The sequence below is a fragment of the Mobula hypostoma genome, chromosome 22, assembly GCF_963921235.1.
Source record: "Mobula hypostoma chromosome 22, sMobHyp1.1, whole genome shotgun sequence".
NCBI lineage: Eukaryota > Metazoa > Chordata > Chondrichthyes > Myliobatiformes > Myliobatidae > Mobula > Mobula hypostoma.
This window is the reverse complement of record NC_086118.1, coordinates 45352491-45373989: the sequence shown is the minus strand read 5'-3', so window position 1 is coordinate 45373989 and position 21499 is coordinate 45352491. Positions and strand designations below refer to the sequence as shown.

Here is a 21499-nt window from a genome sequence, read left to right as displayed (position 1 = left end):
TCTTCTATGTTCTTGGGAATAAAGTTCTAACCTATTCAATCTTTCTTTATAACTCAAGTCCTCCAGTCCTGGCAACATCCTTGTAAACCTTCTTGGTACTCTTTCAACCTATTGACATCTTTCCTGTAGGTAGGTGACCAAAATGGCACAGAATACTCCAAATTAAGCCTCAGCAATACCTTATACAACTTCATTGACACAAATAGTGTCAATGAGTCCATCACGATCATAACCAGTGCACTTTTGAAACAGAACCCAGTAATATGCAGTTATTGAAATGTTCAGGTCTGCTTCAATGTCTTCAGCTCCACTGGCTGTTTGAAAGGCACTGGAACTATGCCATCTTTTCTATTATTTCAGGCAGATATATAAAAGCGTAACACAACCATCAAAGGGGTTCATTGGAAGGTCTTTTTATGAAATAAAATGGTGCTCAAAAGCCACTTTCATGACTAAAACAAAACATCTTTGAGCGTGCTACTCAGACTAAAACTAAAGAATGCTGCAAAACCTGTCCTTAGGAACATCTGTGCTTCTGTCATCTGCCGATGGCAAATGATTAATTAAGTGTTGATGCCTTTGTAATGGTTAAGTGCATTCTGAAACAGACATCTTAGCTGATAAAGATCATTATCAACGATGCTATCCCTTGTCCCAAACCTTCAGATAGCTACTTACAAGATCAGTGTCTTGAACATCAATGAACCTTTCTCCTCTGCTTCAGACCATTTTAATGTTCTATTTTAATTTATTTTACCACGCTAATATAGTTGAGGTATTGAGTATCTCACAATTGGACCACATGTTTTACCTCCTCAATTTAGGTTTACTTTCGTAGAAATAATTTGCTCCAGCCCATTTTCATGGTTCTAATTGGGAACTGGCCGAGTTTCTGTTTTGGGATTTTAGTTATTGTGTGCAATACGGAAGGTATGATCCACATTTAAATGGAGGTATTGTATACTTGTGGTGGGATCAGATGGAGCCTGAAGTTGGCTCTGTGAAGAACTTCTCATCGAGATAAATGATGTTGTGTTAGAAAGAATCTGCCTGGGGGTAAATTAGAAGGTACATTAATTCTGCAAAACATTCCACTGGAGATGCATTACGGAGTGTCTTTAGAAGGAACCAGCATTCCTGCATGTCGATGGCTTCCTACTTGCAACAGTGCACGCCATCGTTGCACAGTAGCAGAGACTCCTCAGTCCATATGTGAGCAGCTTCAGATTTCACTTCTCTGAGAAACTGAGCTAAGTTCAAATCAAGCTGCAAACTAAAACAAAATTGTGCCTCATTCAGAATCCAGGTGAAAACACTTAGATCACTTTGGAGTAACCCTACTAATTCTGTTCATTTGCTTTCTGATATTGGAAAATGAATATCCAACATTCCTTTATGCTGGAGTTTAGAAGATCTCATTGAAACCTATCACATATTAAACCATCTAGATAAAGTGGATGTGACATGTTTCCAATAGTGGGAAAGTCTGGGACCAGAGGCCACAACCTCAGAATACAAGGTCACGTCTTTAGAACAGAGATAAGGAGACATTTCTTCGGGCAAAGGGTGGTGAATTGATGAGATTCGTTGCTGCAGATGGCTGTGGAGGTTGATAGGATCTTGTTTAGTAAGTGTGTCAAAGGTCACAGGGAGAAGGTAGAAGAATGGGGTTGGAGGGATAATAAATTAGCATTGATCAAATGGTGGAAAAGAAAAGGGACAAAAGGGCTAATTCTGAGAATTAAGGTTAAATACTCATTCATTGTCAATCCAATCAAAGACAAAATTCAAAGTTAAGTTTATAGTCATATACACAAGTATATCTTTGCACTGGTGCAATGAAAAACGAATTTGCAGCATCACAGACACTCAGCTTCAGATAAGCATATTTCACTAGATAAAATATAAGTATACGTATACTGAATAGATTAAAAATCATGCAATAAAACAGAAATAATATATATTTAAAAAGTGAGATAGTGTTCACAGGTTCAATGTCCATTTAGGAACCAGATGGCAGAGGGGAAGAAGCTGTTTCTGAATCGCTAATTGTGTGTCTTCAGGCTTCTGTACCTCCTACCTGATGGTAACAGTACATTCCCTGGGTGTTGGAGGTCCTTAATAATGGACGCTGCCTTTCAAAGATGTCCTAGGTACTTTGTAGGTTAGTAACCAAGATGGAGCCGACTAAATTTATGACCTTCTGCAGCTTCTTTCGGTCCTGTGCACCCCTCCATGCCAGGCAGTGATACAGCCTGTCAGAATGCTCTCCATGGTACATCTACAGAAGTTTTTGAGTGTATTTGTTGACATATCAAATCTCTTCAAACTCTTAATAAAGTACAGTCGCTGTCTTGCCTTCTTAATAACTGCATCGATATGTTGCATTCGAGGTAATCGCAGACAGCCTCGATGATCAGAATCAGGTTTATAATCACCAACATGTGTCATGATATTTGTTAATTTAGCAGCAGCAGTTCAATGCAATAGATGATAATACAGAAAGGAAAAAAAGTAAATCAATTTACAGTAAGTACATATGTGTATGTTAAATAGATTAAATATAGTGCAAAATGCAAATTATATATATTAAAAAGTGAGGTAGTTTTCATGGGTTAAATATCCATTTAGGAATCATATGACAGAGGGAAAGAAGCTGTTCCTGAATCACTGAGAGTGTGCCTTCAAGCTTCTGTACATCCGGCCTAGTGGTAACAATGAGAACAGGGCATGTCCTGGGTAGTGGGGGTCCCTAATAATGGATGTTGTCTTCCTGACGCATCGCTCCTTGAAGATGTCTTGGGTACTATAGAGGCTAGTATTCAAGATGGAGCTGACTAATTTTAAGACTTTCTGCAGCTGCTTTTGGTCCTGTGTATTACCCCCACCCCCACCCCCCACCCCATACCAGACAGTGACGCAGCCTATCAGAATGCTGTCCACTGTACATCTATAGAAGTTTTTGAGTGTTTTAGGTGACAAACCAAATCTCTTCAAACTTCTGTTGAAATATGGCCGTTGTCTTGCCTTCTTTATATCTGCATCAATATGTTGGGACCAGGTTGTATCCTCAGAGATCTTGACACCCAGCAACTTGAAATTGCTCACTCTCTCCTCTTCTGATCCTTCCATGAGGATTGGTTCGTGTTCCCTTGACTTACCCCTACTGAAGTCCACAATCAGCTCTTTTGTCTTACTGATATTGAATGCAATGTTGTTGCTGCGACACCTCTCAACTAGCTGATATCTCGCGATCCTGTACACCCCCTCATCTCCATCTGACATTCTACCAAGAATGGTTGTATCATCAGCAAATTTAGAGATAGTATTTGAGCTATGCCTAGCCACACAGTCATGGGTATATACAGAGTAGAGCAGTGGGCTAAGCACACATCCCTGAGGTGCGCCAGTGTTGATCGTCAGCAAGGAAGAGACATTATCACCTATTTGCACAGATTGTGGTCTTCCAGTCAGGAAGTCAAGGATCCAATTGCAGAGGGAGGTACAGAGGCCCAGGTTCTGTAGCTTATCGATCAGGATTGTGGGAATGATGCTGTTAAACGCTGAGCTATAGTCAACGAACAGCATCCTGACATAGGTGTTTATATTGCCCAGGTGAACTAAGGATGTGTGAAGAGACATGGAGATAGCATCTACTGTAGACCCATTGTGAAAAATAGGCAAATTGCAGTGGGTCCAGGTTCTTGCTGAGGCAGGAGCCAATGACCAACCCCTCAAAGCATTTCATCACCATAGATGTGAATGCTACTGTATGATAGTCATTAAGACAGCTCACACTACTCTTCTTAGGCACAAGTACAATTGTTGTCCTTTTGAGGCAGGTGGGAACTTCCAGATCAGGGCTTTGTGGAGGCCATACCATCTGAAACCATATAAAAATCTAGAGTGCCTAAGACTTTTTGCCCAGTACCATAGGAATTTTGATAATAAATTTATTTGACTACTCTGAGTTTGACTTTGAACTGACATTTATTTTCTTGTTCCTCTAGGACACTCTCATTTCTGGAAGACAATTAACGTGTAGAAAAAGTGGATCTAAAAGAGTTTAAAATTAAGAGTTAACCCTGCAGTCAGCTGGGATTGCGTCAACAGACATCCTTAACTGCAGGATTTAAGATGAATTTCATCAATCTGAATTACCAAACAGTGAGTTCTGAGGAAGACCGCAAGAAGCTTTTTAAAAATGGCTGTTACATGCAGGTGAACAAGAGGAAGTATAGGAAACGATTCCTTCGCAAGGATGGGAACTGCAACATCCACTTCAAGCGTGCGTTTGGTGAATGGGAGAGTTACTTTTCAGATATCTTCACCACACTGATAGATCTCAAGTGGAGGCAGATGTTTCTGATTTTTTCCCTGTCCTACATCCTGTCGTGGTTGTTCTTTGGTCTTATCTTCTGGATCACGGCTGTGGTCCATGGAGACATGTTGACGGAGGAGGAAGACCACACGCCCTGTGTGGACGAAGTTCACAGCTTCACCGCTGCTTTCCTCTTTTCCATTGAAACGCAAACCACCATCGGCTACGGATCCCGCTGTGTGACTGAGGAGTGTCCCTTTGCCGTCTCTATGGTCACTTTCCAATCGGTGATGAGCTGTTTGATAAACACCTTCATCATTGGCACGGTGGTGGCCAAGATGTCCAAGGCCAGGAAGAGGGCCCAGACCATTGGGTTCAGCAACAACGCGGTGATATCGCTGCAGAACAGGAAACTCTGCATGATGTGGCGCATTGGAGACCTTCGGGAGAGTCACATCATTGAAGGCACTGTCCGAGCTCAACTGCTCCGGTTTAAGGAGCATGATGACCAGAAATTGTCCATGGAACATCAGGACTTGGACATAGGTACAGGTAATGTCATCCTCATTAGTCCTGTCACCATAGTACATGAAATTAACGAAGACAGCCCACTCTACAACCTTAGCCAGAAAGACTTGGCTGAAGATGACTTTGAAATCATAGTTACCTTCGTCTACTCTGAGGATTCAACTGGAAATACCCACCAGTCTCGGAGCTCCTACACACCTCTGGAGATCCTATGGGGTCACCGCTTCAATGACATTCTGAAAGACAAGGCAAGCCATTATAAAGTTAATTACTCCCAGTTTCACAAAACCCATGAGGTGACCACACCTGACTGCAGTGCCAAGGAGCTCTATTCGGCAGCAGAACAAGAGGTCAATGTGCTCACAGTGGCTGGATTAGACAGTGGAGATGCAAGGTGCGAGAGTGCAGTCATTCCCAATGATGATGAGGAACACAGTGCCATACGATACATGTGCCAAAGGCCTGAACTCGTGTTCAGGTCCCTCTCCATGGAGTCAGAAATTTAACACCCGTCCTAATTCTGTATTCACTTCGGCATATGATAGGACTAATGAGAACATTGTTTATTTAGGAAATAGACTCAATGCAGACTGTTTAGGCTCCTTACATTTCTGTAACTGATTTATGATTAACATTGTGAGAGGTGTGAGGCAGCTTCCTCACCCTGTACCATCAGAAATAATGACCAGAATAGGGAACCCTTGTATGGCTGTCTTCAGTGCTATGTCAGTTCCAATAATTTGCCCTCTTCAGTAGAATAACACCATGATAGTCCATCACACAAGAGATATCCTCGGCTTGGAGAAGGAACATCTATTCTTTGCACAAAGTACAAAATAAGTTTAGTTAAGGCACAATTCAACGCATTCTATAGCTGCACTTAGGTCAGGTATAAGCAATAATCAATTTTTTTAATAACAAGAGATTCTGCAAGTGCTGGAAATCCAGAGTAACACATGCAAAATGCTGGAGGAATTCAGCAGGCCAAGCAGCATCGATGAAGAGGAATAAACAGTTGATGTTTCAGGACTGGTGAAGGGTCTTGTCCCAAAACATCGACTGTTCATTCCTCTCCATCGATGCCGCCTGACCTGCTGAATTCCTCCAGCATTTTGGAAGTGTCAAATATCTTAAGAAGACTTTTCAAAATGTGTAAGGCCTAGATCATTCAGGTTTGTGTGACACCTAACAGTTCCATCGACCTGACACCTCTCACAGTGATACAGAGTTCAGGTCCTCAAGCAAGCTTTCGAAACTTTGCCAATTTCTTTCCTCCCACAGATGCTGCTCAACCCACTGAGTTTCTTCTCCAGAAGATTGTTTCTTGCTGTAGATTCTGACATCTGCAATCCTTTGTGTCTACTCATTTAAGGTGGCTCTCTGTGCTCCAAACTACCCAATGCATTCCAAACCCCTCACTCCCCCATAATCTTAAATCAGGTTAACAGTTCTTGTGTAAATACATAAGTTTACATTGGGCATATTAATACATAAAATGTGTAGCCCCAAAATATAAGTAGCATCAGAAATGGGAAGATCACTTCAAGGAGTAAAGACACCACATGGAAAGCTATATTTGATTAACAATTAGCCACAATTAAAAATTGACAATTCTCAAACAGCCATACCTGCAGAATCTGCACAATACCTGGCCTCTACCCAGAAGACTGCTCTTAATATCACCTGTGAATGTACTTGGGAATTCTTCAGCTGACAATATCAGGAATGATTTGATGAAAATGACCAGGAGATACGAGAGCTAAGAAACAAGGAAAATACCATATTCTAGACAAGGAACACGATTATCACACATATATTGGTCTACAAGCATCTGGAAGTCAGGTCCAAAAGAAAGGTAATCTGAAGCGTAATGGTCAGAATGAACACAGGGAATCAGGCAACCACAGGATATATTGATTCCTCTGCATTGTTCTGGCAACCTATGGCCCAAACATCTTGGACACTTACATACTAAAACCCAAGAAAGAAGGAAAGCTCAAGAACAATGAGGCAGTAAGTTCCACCACAAGGAAGATCTCAAACTAAACTTTGTCCCTGACATGGGTGTTCTTAGCTCCACTCCTTGGCAAGTTATGTTCCTCTACCGTGCCTCTATCCCAACATGCTAACCATCAGCTGGAAAACAACAAAGTCTTCAGAACAGACTTAATCCCTGCAGGTAAAATATTTCCAGCATGAATTCATGGCAACATCTTCTTCATGTGAGAAAGGGAGACTAGTGTGAAGACCTAAGTGATGTGTTAATTATGACTGTCTTCAAGAAGAGTGACAAATCTGATTGGGATAATTACAATACTTGTTGACTGGGGCAAGGAAATTCTCTTTGCCAGGTCCACTCGTTTCCTGCAGATCTCCTCGTAGAGTTGCAATATAGATCCTTCAAATTAAGAATCAAAATAGACATGATCTTCACTGTACATCAACTCAAAGTGTAAGACCCACATGAACTTTTGTACACAACCATCCCTGACTTCACAAAAGGCTTAAGCAAGTCCAGTTTTGCACAGACAGTCTCTTCACCCTGGATAGGATGTTTCTGGCCAAACCTCTAAATTGCTTTTACCCATCCCCTACCCCCGAACAGGATATCCTGGATGTCTTCCCCTTGGTTCCCATGAGCTGCTGGGCATGGCCGTGATTTAAAGAGTATGGAGGATCCATCTTAAATTTGGATGGCTCAAGACATTTCTTACCATCCTCCATCTTCCTTGATGTGTCACACAAACCATAATCCTCATCAGTTAATCCACCACAAATCTACAATAGTAGGGTCAAGCAAGGTTACATCATTGCACCAAATGGTTTCTCAAGCCTCCCCTTTGCAATAGTACACTTCACCACCAAATAGGTCCCTCCTGTAATGAAGCTAATCGATGATGTTCATGGTTTTCCTGTACTTTATGGCTATCTGGAGAAGATAAATCTCAGCTTTGTATTCTGCGTGCTTACTTCAAGAATAAAATGAACGTTTGAACATTTTGAACCTTTGAACCATTGAATGAGTGGGAAACTGTTTAATCTTCACTGCTTTACTCCAGAACCAAATTAATCATTTTTGTTCTTTGAGATACAGTGTGCAGGGGATAGTGTGTGTGTGAGAGCTTCAAGTTATTGATTCCTTCACTGAACCTTATGACAAGACGAAGTCTCACACCAAGCCAGAATAAGAAGGTGGGAGGAGGGTAAATTCTTGCTTATGATCCTCCTTCCATACTCACTGCTTTGTGCAAGTGAATCTCTGCAGCTATGCAGGGAGTGATACACTGGACTTAAAATTGGTTTGAGATAGTTCAGTTTTAAGTAACAGGAAGCCTTACAACTGAAATCCACATTTTACCAGTAATGAATAGATTATAATTTTAAAGGACTAGAGGGGCAGCTTATTAGTTCAACATGACCTTGTAAATTCTGATTTACTTGTAATCGGATATATTAATAGCAAGAATGTATTGATGGATTACCAAGTTGTGTGACATAGTGGGGCAGGAAATCTTTGGTCAACAGCACTCAACGCCGGCAAGTATCTGTGCTGCCCATTATATTCAGCACCATGACATCTGGTTCATTGAGGCCAACAATTCAAACGTTTAGTGTTTAGTTCCAGGGGAAGTTGGTACTTCTACATATGGAGCCTTTCAGTTGTACAGTGTCTGGTTACACTGACATTTTTGTTCAAAGTTCAAAGTAAATTTATTATCGAAGTACATATACGTCATCATATACATCCCTGAGATTCATTTTGTTTATTTATTTATTGAGATACAGCCCAGAGTTGGCCCTTCTCGCCCTTCGCGCCATTGGGATTTAATCCTCGCATTATCATGGGGCAATTTACAATGACTAATTAACCTACCAACTGGTGTGTCTTTGGACTCTGGAAGGAAACCGGAGCACACAGAGGCCACGGAGAGAACGTACAAACTCCTTACAGGCAGTGGCGGGAATTGAACCCGAGTGTGCCAACCACTACACTGCCATGCCTGCCCGACTCTTCTTGCAGGCATCCACAGCAGAACAAAGAAATAGAGTAGAATCAATGAAAAACTACACACAAAAACTGACAAGCTCCAATATACAAAAGACAAATATAAAGATAAACAAATAAGAACGACAAATAAATATTACTGAGAACGTGAATTGTAGAATCCTTGAAAGTGAGTCCATTGGTTGAGTTCAATGATCAGTTCACTGCTGAGGTCAGTGAAGTTATCAATGCTGGTTAAGGAGCTTGCTGGTTGAAAGGTAATAACTGTTTCTGAATATGATGTGGGAGTTAAGTTTCCTCTACCTCCTTCCCGATGGTAGCAGCAAGAAGAGAGCATAGCCTGGATGGTGGGGGTACCTTATGATGGAGGCTTCTTTTTTGCCCATCGTTGTTAATCCCAGCTCTTCTGACCAAAAATGCATTTCCCCCTGTAATAGCATCTGACGTAGTCTAATAGTCAGAATGATTTTTTCCTGTATGACCATGTTTATTATATTACAGTTCCACCCCCTCCCCACGTACTTTCAGTATATTGCTTGTTTTAATATTGCTTGTGGCACTTAGGAAATGAGTTGGAGCAAATCTACTTTTAATTTGGCACAGGCTGCAACAGTGCTACCTTGTCTGCTGTCGCTGCGTTGCAAACAATTCGGTCAGCAACTCAGACTCTGTTATCGATTTGCATCTAACATCATGCGTTTCCCCCCCTCTGACATCCTGATTCTGATTATGCTAAGGCTCAGAGCTTGATGAGGGGTCTCAGCCTCCTTTCCATGGATTATGCCTGGCCTGCTGAGATCCTCCAGCATTTTGTGGTTGTTGCCTCTGGATTTCCAGCCTCTGCAAAAACTCTTGTTTTCAGATCAGAATCATATTTATTGTTGCTGACATAAGTGGAGAAACGTGTTGCCTTGTGGCAGCTGGACTGTGCAGGCATAACAACTCACTATTAGGTACGATAGAAAGTAAACAAATAATGCAAAAGAGGAATAGTCAAGTAGTATTCAAGAGTTATTGGACCATTCAGAAATTTATACTTATACTTTTGTACTTTATACTTTAATGTCGCTAAACAATTGGTACTAGAACGTACAATCATCACAGCGATATTTGATTCTGTGCTTCACACTCCCTGGATTACAAATATTAAATATTAAAAATAGTTAAAATTAGTAAATATTATAAACCTAAATTATAAATCATAAATAGAAAATAGAAAAATGAGAAGTAAGGTAGTGTAAAAAAACCGAGAGGCAGATCCAGGTCAGGATCTGTTCAGCAGTCTTATCACAGTTGGAAAGAAGCTGTTCCCAAATCTGGCCATATGAGCCTTCAAGCTCCTGAAACTTCTCCCAGAGGGAAGAGGGACGAAAAGTGTGTTGGCTGGGTGGGTCGTGTCCTTGATTATCCTGGCAGCACTGCTCCGACAGCGTGCTGTGTAAAGTGAGTCCACGGACGGAAGATTGGTTTGTGTGATGTGCTGCGCCGTGTTCACGATCTTCTGCAGCTTCTTTCGGTCTTGGACAGGACAACTTCTATACCAGGTTGTGATGCACCCTAGAAGAATGCTTTCTACGGTGCATCTATAAAAATTAGTGAGGGTTTTAGGGGACAGGCCAAATTTCTTTAGTTTTCTCAGTAAGTAAAGGTGCTGGTGGGCCTTCTTGGCAGTGATGGTAGAGGGGAAGAAGCTGTTCCTAAAGTATAGAGTGTGGGTCTTAAGGCTCCTTTATCTGCTCTCTGATGTCAGTAATAAGAAGAGGGCATATCCTGGATGGTAAGCATCCTTCATGATGGATGCCACCTTCTTGAGATGTTACCATTTGAAGTTATCCTTGCTGGTGGGAAGGCTTGTGCTGTTGATAGAACTGGCCGTGTCTACAATCCTCTGAAAACTCTACACCAGCTGGCAATGCAACCATTCAAAATGCACTCCACCATACATCTGTAGAAATTTGACTCAACATCAAAGTCCCAGCCTGTAGCTTGATCTGTACTTTTCTTACCTCAGTTCAGAAAAATATAAGTACTTGAGATGCAAATATAGCAAATGACAATTACATTATTCGCTCTGTCGGCTGGGGCAGCTCTTACTTTTCCAATATGAGCAGCGTTTCTTGGAGAGTGAGGTGACAGTCAGCCAACTAAGGCCACTATACACAAAGCACACGTTCTTGGCTCCAAAATATTCAGTGTTTTAACTATTCCAATATGTTGTTGCACAGGCTGATAGGGTTGTTAAGAAGGCATATGACTTGCTGGCTTTATTAGTCAGGGAATTGAGTTCAAAAACCATGAGGTACTGTTGCAGCTCCATAAAACCCTCGTTAGATGACATTTAGAGTATTGTGTTCTGTTCTGGTTGCTAAAGTACAGGAAAGATGTAGAAGCTTTAGAGAGGATGCAGAGGTGATTTACCAGGATGTTGCCTGGATTAGGGGTCATGCTTTGTGAGAGTAGCATACACAAAATGCTGGAGTAACTCAACCAGTCATACTGCATCCATGACAAGTGTTCCCAGACTTTTTATGCCATGAACCCATACCATTAAGCAAGGGGTCTATGAATCCCAGGTGGGGAACCCCAGGTCTATGGAAAGGAATAGTCAGTCAACATTTTGGGCTGAGATCCTTCATCAGGAACCATACTTAGTGACACTGGGCAGTCCATGTTATTCTCATGCTGAACACCATTCTCCAGAAACTACAAACAAGAGAAAATCCGCAGATGCTGAAATCTGAGCAACACACACAAAATGCTGGAGTAACTCAGTATCTACGGAAAAAAGTATAGATCTGGGTCCTGCCGAAGTGTTTCAGTCCAAAATGTCGACTGTACTTTTTTCCATGGATGCTGCCTGGCTTGCTGAGTTTCTCCAGCATTTTGTGTGAGTCTCCAGAAACTGACACTTTTCTGAGTTTTCATGTAAGTGACCACTGTGTGAGTAGAAGGTGGATGTGCTCTAAGCCTCATTGATGAAGTTCTCACATGGACCTCATTAGCCACCGAGGAAACTGCAAAACTGTAATGGAAAGAAGTCATTCTCAATCTTGAGGGAATGCCAAATGCAACACACTCAAGATGCTGGATGAACTCAGCAATTCAGGTAGCAACTAAGGCAGGGAATAAATGGCTGATGTTCCCCTCCCTAGATGCTGCCTGACCTGCTGAGTCCCTCCAGCCTTTTGTGTGTGTTGCTCAAGATTTCCAACAACTGCAGAATGGTTTGTGCAAATAAAGAAGGTTAGAATGAGATTACAACATCTGACCATTTAGCGTCTGACAACTCATCCAACTGCCTCACTTGCTTTTTCTGTGACACATGGCTGGATGCAAAATGTATTCAAATTCATGAGCAGACTTTTCTCACACTGACACACCCATAACAACTGAGGTTCATTCATAGTAAGGAAGGCTGCATTTAATATAGACATTTAAAGAGAGGCCAGAGATTTGCTTTTGTCGTTACTGGGACCAGCGCACAAGTCCAATTATGAAGAAAGCACGCCAGCACCTCGAATTCCCTTGAAGTTTGTGAAGAATCAGCATGACAACTAAAACTTGGACAAACTTCTACAGACGTGTGGTGGAGAGTATATTGACTGGCTGTATGGAAACACCAATGCTCTTGAACGGAAAATCCAACAAAAGTAGATTGTTTTTGTGAGTGGGCTGTATCCTTCACCTGGTTTTGCTCAGGTTATTCTCTTATAACCACCCAGGTCATGTTCTTTTCTTGCTGCTGCCGTCAGGAAGAAGGTACAGGAGCTTCAGAACTCACACCATCAGGTTCAGGAACAGTTATTACCCCTCAGGCTCTTAACCCCTCAACCATCAGGCTCTTGAAGCAAGGGGGATAACTTCACTCAATTTTACTTGCTCCATGACTGAACTGTTCTCACAACCCATGGACTCACTTTCAATAACTCTTCATCTCATGTTCTAGATACTTAGATACATAGAAACATAGAAAACCTACAGCACAATACAAGCCCTTCGGCCCACAAAGCTGTGCCGAACATATCCTTACCTTAGAAATTACCTAGAGTTACCCATAGCCCTCTATTTTTCTGAGCTCCATGTACCTGTTCAGGAGTCTCTTAAAAGACCCTATCGTATCCACCTCCACCATTGTTGCTGGCAGCCCATCCCACGCACTCACCACTTTCTGTGTAAAAAAACTTACCCCTGACATCTCCTCTGTACCTACTTCCAAGCACCTTAAGACTGTGCTCTCTTGTGCTAGCCTTTTCAGCCCTGGGGAAAAGTCTCTGACTACCCACACGATCAATGCCTCTCGTCATCTTATACACTAATTCATTTATTCCTTATTTATTACTGTTATCTTTTTTTTGAATTTGCTCAATTTGGTGTCTTTTGCACATTGGTTGCTTGTCTGTCCTGATAGATTCTATTATGGTTATTATTATTGATTCTATTGTGGTTCTTGGATTTATTGAAAATGTCCACAAGAATCTCAGAGTTGTATATGGTGACATAAATGTACTTTGATAATAATTTTACATTATACTTTGTACTTTGTATGTACATTGAAACACCAAAGTGCTTAGAGTCAGAATCAGAATTAGAATCAAGTTTAATATCAGTGGCATATGTCACGGAATTTGTTGTTTCATGGCAGCAGTAATTTGCAGTACGTAATAATTATAAAACTATAAATTGCAATATGAAGTATATTAAAAATTAAATTAAATAAACAGTGCAAAAAGAGAGGAATGAAAACACTGGTAGTGTGCATGGGTTCATTTTCCATTCAGAAATTTACTAGCAGAGGAGAAGAAGCTGTTGCTGAAACATTGGGTGTGTTTCCTCAGGCTCTGGATGGTAGCTTGCATCAGTGAACAACACAGTCCGAGGATCTCCCAGTGGTCACACATTTTAATTCCACATCCCATTCCCATTCTGACATGTCTATCCATGGCCTCCTCTACTGTAAAGATGAAGCCACACTCAGGTTGGAGGAACAACACCTTATATTCCGTCTGGATAGACTCCAACCTGATGGCATGAACATTGACTTCTCAAACTTCCGCTAATGCCCCACCTCCCCCTTGTAAACCCATCCATTATTTATTTATATACACACATTCTTTTTCTCTCTCTCCTTTTTCCTCCCTCTGTCCCTCTCACTATACCCCTTGCCCATCCTCTGGGTTTTTCCCCCCTTTCCCCTTTTCTTTCTCCCTGGGCCTCCTGTCCCATGATCCTCTAGTATCCCTTTTGCCAATCACCTGTCCAGCTCTTGGCTCCATCCCTCCCCCTCCTGTCTTCTCCTATCATTTTGGATCTCCCCCTCCTTCTCCCACTTTCAAATCTCTTACTAGCTTTTCCTTCAGTTAGTCCTGACGAAGGGTCTCGGCCCAAAACATCGACTGTACCTCTTCCTAGAGATGCTGCCTGGCCTGCTGCGTTCATCAGCAACTTTGATGTGTGTTGCTTGAATTTCCAGCATCTGCAGAATTCCTCGTGTTTGCAGTCCGAGGATTTGCTTGCCCACAATTTACTAACACTAATCCATGCACCTTTGGAACATGGGAGGAAAATGAAGCATCTTGAGGACACCAACATGGTCATGGGAAAAATGTATGAACTCCTCAGAGATAGCGATGGAAATTGAACCCTCATCACTGATACTGTAAAGTGCTGGGCGAACTGCAACGATACCACACTAGCTGCATAAAATGGAGCCTTCCTTAGTATTAACTGATTACCCTCAGTTGTTACAGGTATGTCAGTGTGAGAGAAGCCTGCTCACGACTTTGAAAACACATAAAATGTGATGGTTGAGAGTCTCAACAGCTACCTGAGGTGGTGCCTCACAGCACCAGAAATTTGGGTTTAATTGTAACCTTGAATCCTGTCAATGTGGACTTTGCATGTTCTTCTTGTGTTCCAGTAACCTCTCATAGATTGATTGGTCATAATAAATCTTCCCTAGTGGAGAGAATCTGGGCAGGAGCTGTTGTGAATGTTGATAATAATAAAAAAGGATTAATATGTAGGATTGCTTTAATTGATTGGGGTAGGAGGTGGGTGATTGGGGAGGCAGTACACCCCTTCCCATCACTTAGGCAAGGCACCCCTTGTGTCCCCGTGCATGGCCTTATAGTTTTCTGCACTATTCTGAATGCTAGGCCCTGCTTTGAATGGTTGTGGGTCAGAGATTCCCAGAAGTCAGTTAGAATGTCACGCTTCATCATTGAGGCTTGGAGTACATCCACCCTTTATTCACACAGTGGTCACTTCCGTGACAAGTTTGAAAAGAGCTTCTGGCACATCCATATGGAGGGTTAGTATAAAAGTATGATGATAGGCAGTCCAGACTCAATTGGCCAAATTCTCCACTGTCATACTGTGTCTCCCCGTGACTCCATATCTCCTTAATATGCCATGAATCAGATTCAGAATCAGGTTCATTATAACTGTAATATAGATGAATGTATATGCATTATAACATAGATGACATGAAATTGGTTGTTTTGTCACAACAGTACAGTGAAAAGACATGATTTTTTTCTGCCCAATGTGCATTCCCAGCACCAAATTGTAGTGAAGTCCACAACCGGATCTCTGTGTGAGTTTCATGGCATGATGATGATGCCATGAATTTGAAGCCCATGGTTGAGCTGCGGATTCCTTAACTCGCTCTTCTTGATAGTATTTCCAAGCTGGTTGCCAAACACCTGCTAAGAAAGAGCGATAAATGTTATTGAAATCCCCTCACTAATTACAACGAACCTTACTGGAGATGAGAATGCAGTAGTCTAGACAAAGTGCTGTTACCTCTGGGTTCAACACGTCTCAAACTGATAGGTTAACATCTGTTGATTATAAAGATCTTACATGAAAGGTATTTAGATTGCCTCAGTTCTGTAGCCATGGAGTCATTGCAAAAACCTTCAACTAATTTGACAATTAAGTTCAATTAAGCTCAGCAATTTGTGGGAATGGGAAATGTTGCAATCCTGACTTAGATAATGCTAACCTCACTTCTCAAAGTCAAACCTGCCACGGAATGGAAAATGCTATCTGTTGCCTGTCTGTGTATGAAAATTAAGAAAAAAAACAGCAGATAACGAAATTCTGAAATATTAACAAATGAAGTGTTGGAAACTATGCTGGTCCAACAGTATAGATGGAAACAGAAACGAGTTAACAGACCCTTCACCAGAATTTTCTCTTTTTATTTCTATCCATTTATGGCCTGCCTAGATATCTACATTCTGGAACTTGACCGTTGGAAAAATGAATTTTCCCATTGATAAAGGAATTATAAAGGAAAAAAAAGAGTTGCTCTGGATTTCCAGCATCTGCAGAATCTCTTGTGATTAGGAATTATAAATTTCCATTTTAATTTAGTAAACTGACCTGATCATTTGCTGCTTATAGAAGTATAACATAAAATGAGAATAGAGTGCATTGTGTCCTGCTTTCTATCAGTGAAAAATGAAAGACAAACTACTGGTGAATATGTGTTTTTCAATGATGAATTAAATTGGATATCGTTATAATTACCCAAATAAAGAATAAAGAAATCTGGCTAGACTACAGTGTTGATTAAAGTCTTCAGCGTTCAATGTGTCATATCCACACCTCATAGCAATATCAATTGATTGTTTATAGTATAACTAAGTTTTTAGTAGACCCGTAGCTTTTGTGGCAAATATCACACCCAATTCACAAGCCTCTTGGGCTGATTTGTTAAAACGCTCTGTTCTGATGCTTCCCTTCATGATCGTTTAAAAAAAAAGTGGAAAGGCCAGACTAGGAGATCTAGTTCAAACCAGTGAATACATTGCTACTTTTGGAAAATTCAGGTTAGAGTTGACCATTTGAAGACAAAAGAAATGTGTAATATATATCTGTCTATGACAAAATGCCAAAATTGCATTTAAAACATCTGTTCAACATTTTCTGTAAACTTGCAATGCAACAAATAGTAAAGTATAACTTATTTTTGATCTTGGAAATGAGAATGTTGGTAACCAAGTCCACAAATATTAGTATTTGTTTTTCCCACCCCTTCCAATTTATTACTTATTCATTTTGCTTTGAACAATGTTGATTCATGTCATTACATTAGTAACTTTGTGTAGTTGCTGTGATAATCATTCAGTGAGTTGCAGTTCTGTGGGTGAAAATGCCTTGATAATGAGAGAAGTCAGAGGAGAAATGGCCAGACTGGTTCAAGCTGACAGGAAGGTGAGGAGAAAAGCATCCCTATATGCACAACACATCAAAACTTGAAGTGGATGTGCTGCAGCAGCAGAGGATGACGGACATACACTCTATATATATACTGAGTGCATATACAGAGTCTAGCAGATGAGTTCCAACTGTCGGAAGCCAAGAATCAATCACTATTGGAACCATATTTTAATTCTACATTGGGGAAAGAACATGGACTCTCTGAGATGCGAGATAATGTTGGGAATGGGGAAATACAAGTATGAAGGAAGACCTGAAAAACTGGGTCTTTCTTTTTAAGAACAATGCGGATTTCTAGATGATGATTGAATAATGAAAGGCTGGGTCAGGCTAGATAGAAACAGTCTGTTTTCAATGACAAGGGTCCATTGGCACTAGATTAAACACAAGCAGGAGGAAGTTCATTACAAAGAGGGTTGTGAAGCACTGGAATTCCCCATAACATTAATGGTCATACAGCAGTTTGCTTTTATATGGGGATTTTTAACTCAGTAAAAAATCACGGTGTACCTTACTGTATTGAGATAGTAACAATGGTAACTTTCACAGTTCCTGCCCACATTACCAAGTTCTCTATAGATTATTATCATTCCCACAACCAACACTCAACCCCTCCCCCCGCCATCATCACAGATTTTATTGTTCCTTTGTGAGATTTAACAGTCAAATAGTACTTTTGAAGTAGTGGTGATTGTTGCATTATGCACAGCAAGCTCCCACAGACAGTGATAAGATAGCGATAACATATAGCAATTCAACATCAATGGGAACATTGCATGAATGTTGTGAATTGTTCAAAACAAACTTTACTATACACCACACATAAACTTTCCATGCATAAATTTTAATTAAATAGTCAAATTACGTGTCTCCTTACAAATACAAGAAAAATCTAAAATGCTGGAGGAACTCAGGAGGCCAGGCAGCATCTTTGGAAAAGAGTAAACCAATGTATCCCAACCTTTTTTTGCCCAAAGTCCCCCTAAAGCATTTTCATACTTACCAATGCTCCGCCCCCAAAGCACTTTCATACTTACCAGGGATCCCCCCCCCACAAAGCACAATATATTTTCCGGCACCCTTATAGTGTAAAAACATGAGGAAAATTATTCTGCTTTAAATTTTTATTTGTCTTTAAACCTAGCTTACACAGTACCTGTGCACTGTACAGCAATCTCAATGTGATCCTTGAGCTTGATGGTTTTTAGCAAGAATTGAAGTATCTTGCTCAGGTTGTGACAGCAAAAGCCTTTAAGTCCCCACTCGTAATAATGTCCTAGCAGTTCCTGCTTTTTGTGAATATGTTGTTCACTGTACTGAAGCCTCTTTCAACAAGGTAGGAGGATGGAGATGCAACGAAGAGCAGTTCAGTTCTTCTCCAAAGATCAGGAAGCTTTGTATGACAGTGTAGCCATATACCACAAAAGCTGACATTTTTGAAAAGCATTTTTGCTTCTTCATCATTCTGAATTTCAATAATTTCTTCTTGAAAGCTCTCTTCTTGTTCTTCCACCTTGCAAAGAAGTAGGTTAGTTACCCAGTCCAGAACTTACAGATCATTCAAATCCTTGAATTGATTCTGAAAATCCTTCTTCAGTGACTGCAGGTGTAAGCAGTACTCTTACAAATCACCATCCATGAAAGACAGTGCCATAGTTTCCATGCAGGGAAACTGTGAGAACATTCTTCTCCCAATCTTTCCAATTTTCCAACAAAAGTGGACACTGCACTTTTTTGCCTGGATTAAATTGAAATTCTCGCTCTGCAGTTTCACATTTAGAATGTTCATTTTGTCACATAGATCGCCTAGGTATGCCACATCTCAACGTAAAAGTTCAATTTTGTTTCCTAAGCTCTTGTCAACTTTAAACAAAATTTCAACCACAGTGTCAAAAGGATCAAAAAAAATGTCTTAAGCAGCAGCCTTTTGACAGTCAATGTACATCAGAGTGAAGAAACAAGCATTCAAACTTTTCATCATTGTCTTGGCATAACTGGCAAAATATTCTGCTATTTAATGGATGAGCTATAATTTTGTTGATAGATATTACAGGAGTCATACTTGAAAAAAAGTTGCGAGCTGAAGTTTTTGGCTGTGAGATGTTGACAATAAATTACACAATGGATTGCAAACAGACTTGGAATTTCTTTTCACATAAATGCCACTAAACCAGCATGGTGACCTGTCGTATATGGTGCTCCATCAGTTGCACAAGTAATCATGTTCTTAATTGGAATATTTTTATCCTCAATATACATCTTGAGCTTGTCGTAGATTGATTCTCAGTTGATATTAGCTTTTAACTTTTTACAGAAGAGAATCTCTTCATAAACTTTTCCATTTTTGATGAACTGTACATATGCCATTAGCAATGCTTCATTGTGTCGCACAGTTGACTCATCCAGTTGTATCCCAAATTCTGTTTTTTGTAGCTCTGTGCATAGTTGATACTCAATATCTTCATTCATTTCATCAATACGCTGAGCGAAAGAGATATTGGATACCCTAAACGTTACCCTCCAGGTTGAGTCGGTGGTGAAGAGGGCAAATGTCATTTTGGCATTCATTTCTAGAGGTGTAGAATATAAGAGCAGGAATGTGATGTTGAGGCTCTCGTGAGACCACACTTGGAGTATTGTGTGCAGTTTTAGGCTCCTGATTTTAGAAAGGGTATACTGACATTGGAGGGGGTTCAGAGAAGATTCACGAGACCCCTGGTCTAGGGCCTGTGAATAATTCTCTGGCACAGGATTTAAACCGTTCTTCTTCAGTTTTGGAGTCCAGAATGCTACCAACTGAGCCACAATTCTACTCAAAATGTTTCCCATTTGTGGGAGCTTAATGTGCTCAAATGTGCTTTTACAATCTCTACTTTTAAAAAAGAGAAAATCTACAGATGCTGAAAATTCTGCCGAAGGGTCTCGGTCCGAAATGTCGACTGTACCCTTTTCCACAGATGCTGCCTGGCCTGCTGAGTTCCTCCAGTATTTTGTGTGCTCTACTTTAAAATAGTGACTTTGGTTACAAAAGTACTTCAGATAATTTGAAGTGACAGAAAGAAATGCAGGTCTTTGTGAATGAAGGGTAGTAGAAGTATGTCTTTTGGTCCAGTCAGAAAATATCAGACATCATGAGTGACTTCACGAAGAAGTGGGGCTGAATTCCAAATTAAATGCCATTCTTCATAAACTTTAAGTAGGAAAACAAGATAATTGTTTTTATTTGTTTGCTCATGAAACATGGAAGCACATAAATCTTAACCAACATGTTGGTTCCCATGGCTGATATCAATCTGCTGTATGTATAAGAAAATAAGGGAAAATATATCATGTTCAAATTGCTTGTCTCAGATGTTATTCAAAGACTTTTGAATCAGGTGATGGGGTCAGGCACAACATGGGAGAAAAAAAGTTTGGAATTTGCTTTGACAGCATTCCTGCACATTCATGATTTACCTTTCTCTTTGACTGACCCCTTGAAATGCTCCTTATCTTTACTAGGGCCAGTTTGGCTACATTCAAATTCCTTCAGCAGACATGGGATAAAAAATGCTACTAAAGAAACAGCATTGTTGCCAACCTGAGAATAGTTATCGGCAGTTAAAATCACGTCAAAGATGCATTTTAAGAAAAGACACTCCACCCCATCACACAAAAGCCCTTATCAGAAGCGCAGCTGTCTTTGTCATTGGGGGTGCCTGTTGGGAAATTGAGGACATTCCAGACAGATACATTGTCATTAATTCTGCATAGGCACTCCCACCCTATCGGGATGGTGAAGTTGTAAGATCAATTATTAAATGTAGTTCAGGTTAACTCTAACATTTTACTGTAAAGCCATAAAGGTAGGGGAAAAAAGTCAACACCTGCAGAAAGAGGATGTTTCAACAAGAAAAGTATGCACTTAATAAGTGTCTTTATACAGTTTACACAGGGTTCAAAGTTATGTGGTGCAATTATGTGGGCTTACTATGTCAGCGCTGGACTGTGTGGCAACACTTGCAGGCTGACCCCAGCACGCCACTGAGTGTGTTGGTTGTAAATGCAAATGATACATTTCACTGCATGTTTCAATGAACATGTGATAAATAAATCTAAATCTTGATCTTGATCTTGTCTATCTTCATCCACCGATGCCAGCTAACCCACTGAGTTCCTCAAGCAGTTTGTACTTTTAATAGTTCAATGGTCCAATTTAATAACAGAGAATGCACACAATATACAACCTGAAATTCTTACTCTTCACAGACATCCACAAAACAGAAAAAAAAATCCCAAGGAATAAATGGCAGAAAATTTTAGAACACCAAAGCCTCCACACCCCTCCCATGCACAAGCAGCTTCAAAGGAATCAACCCTCTCCCTACTTGCTCCGGCAGAATCACCAACACCCCACCTAAACCACCCTCCATACA

The 21499-nt window shown here is 40.6% G+C and overlaps 1 protein-coding gene across 6 annotated transcripts in view; it reads left to right on the top strand.

Annotated features, from left to right (window-relative positions):
* LOC134360317 (inward rectifier potassium channel 16-like) overlaps positions 1-19192 on the top strand; it is a 206922-nt gene extending 187730 nt beyond the window's left edge. For all 6 annotated transcript variants that reach the window (XM_063074539.1, XM_063074541.1, XM_063074540.1 and 3 more), the window contains one exon: positions 4011-19192. In XM_063074539.1, coding sequence (XP_062930609.1) covers positions 4138-5355 — 1218 coding nt within the window. In that variant the 5' untranslated portion in view covers positions 4011-4137 and the 3' untranslated portion in view covers positions 5356-19192. The remainder of the gene's footprint in view (positions 1-4010) is intronic.
* Positions 19193-21499: the final 2307 nt, after the last annotated feature.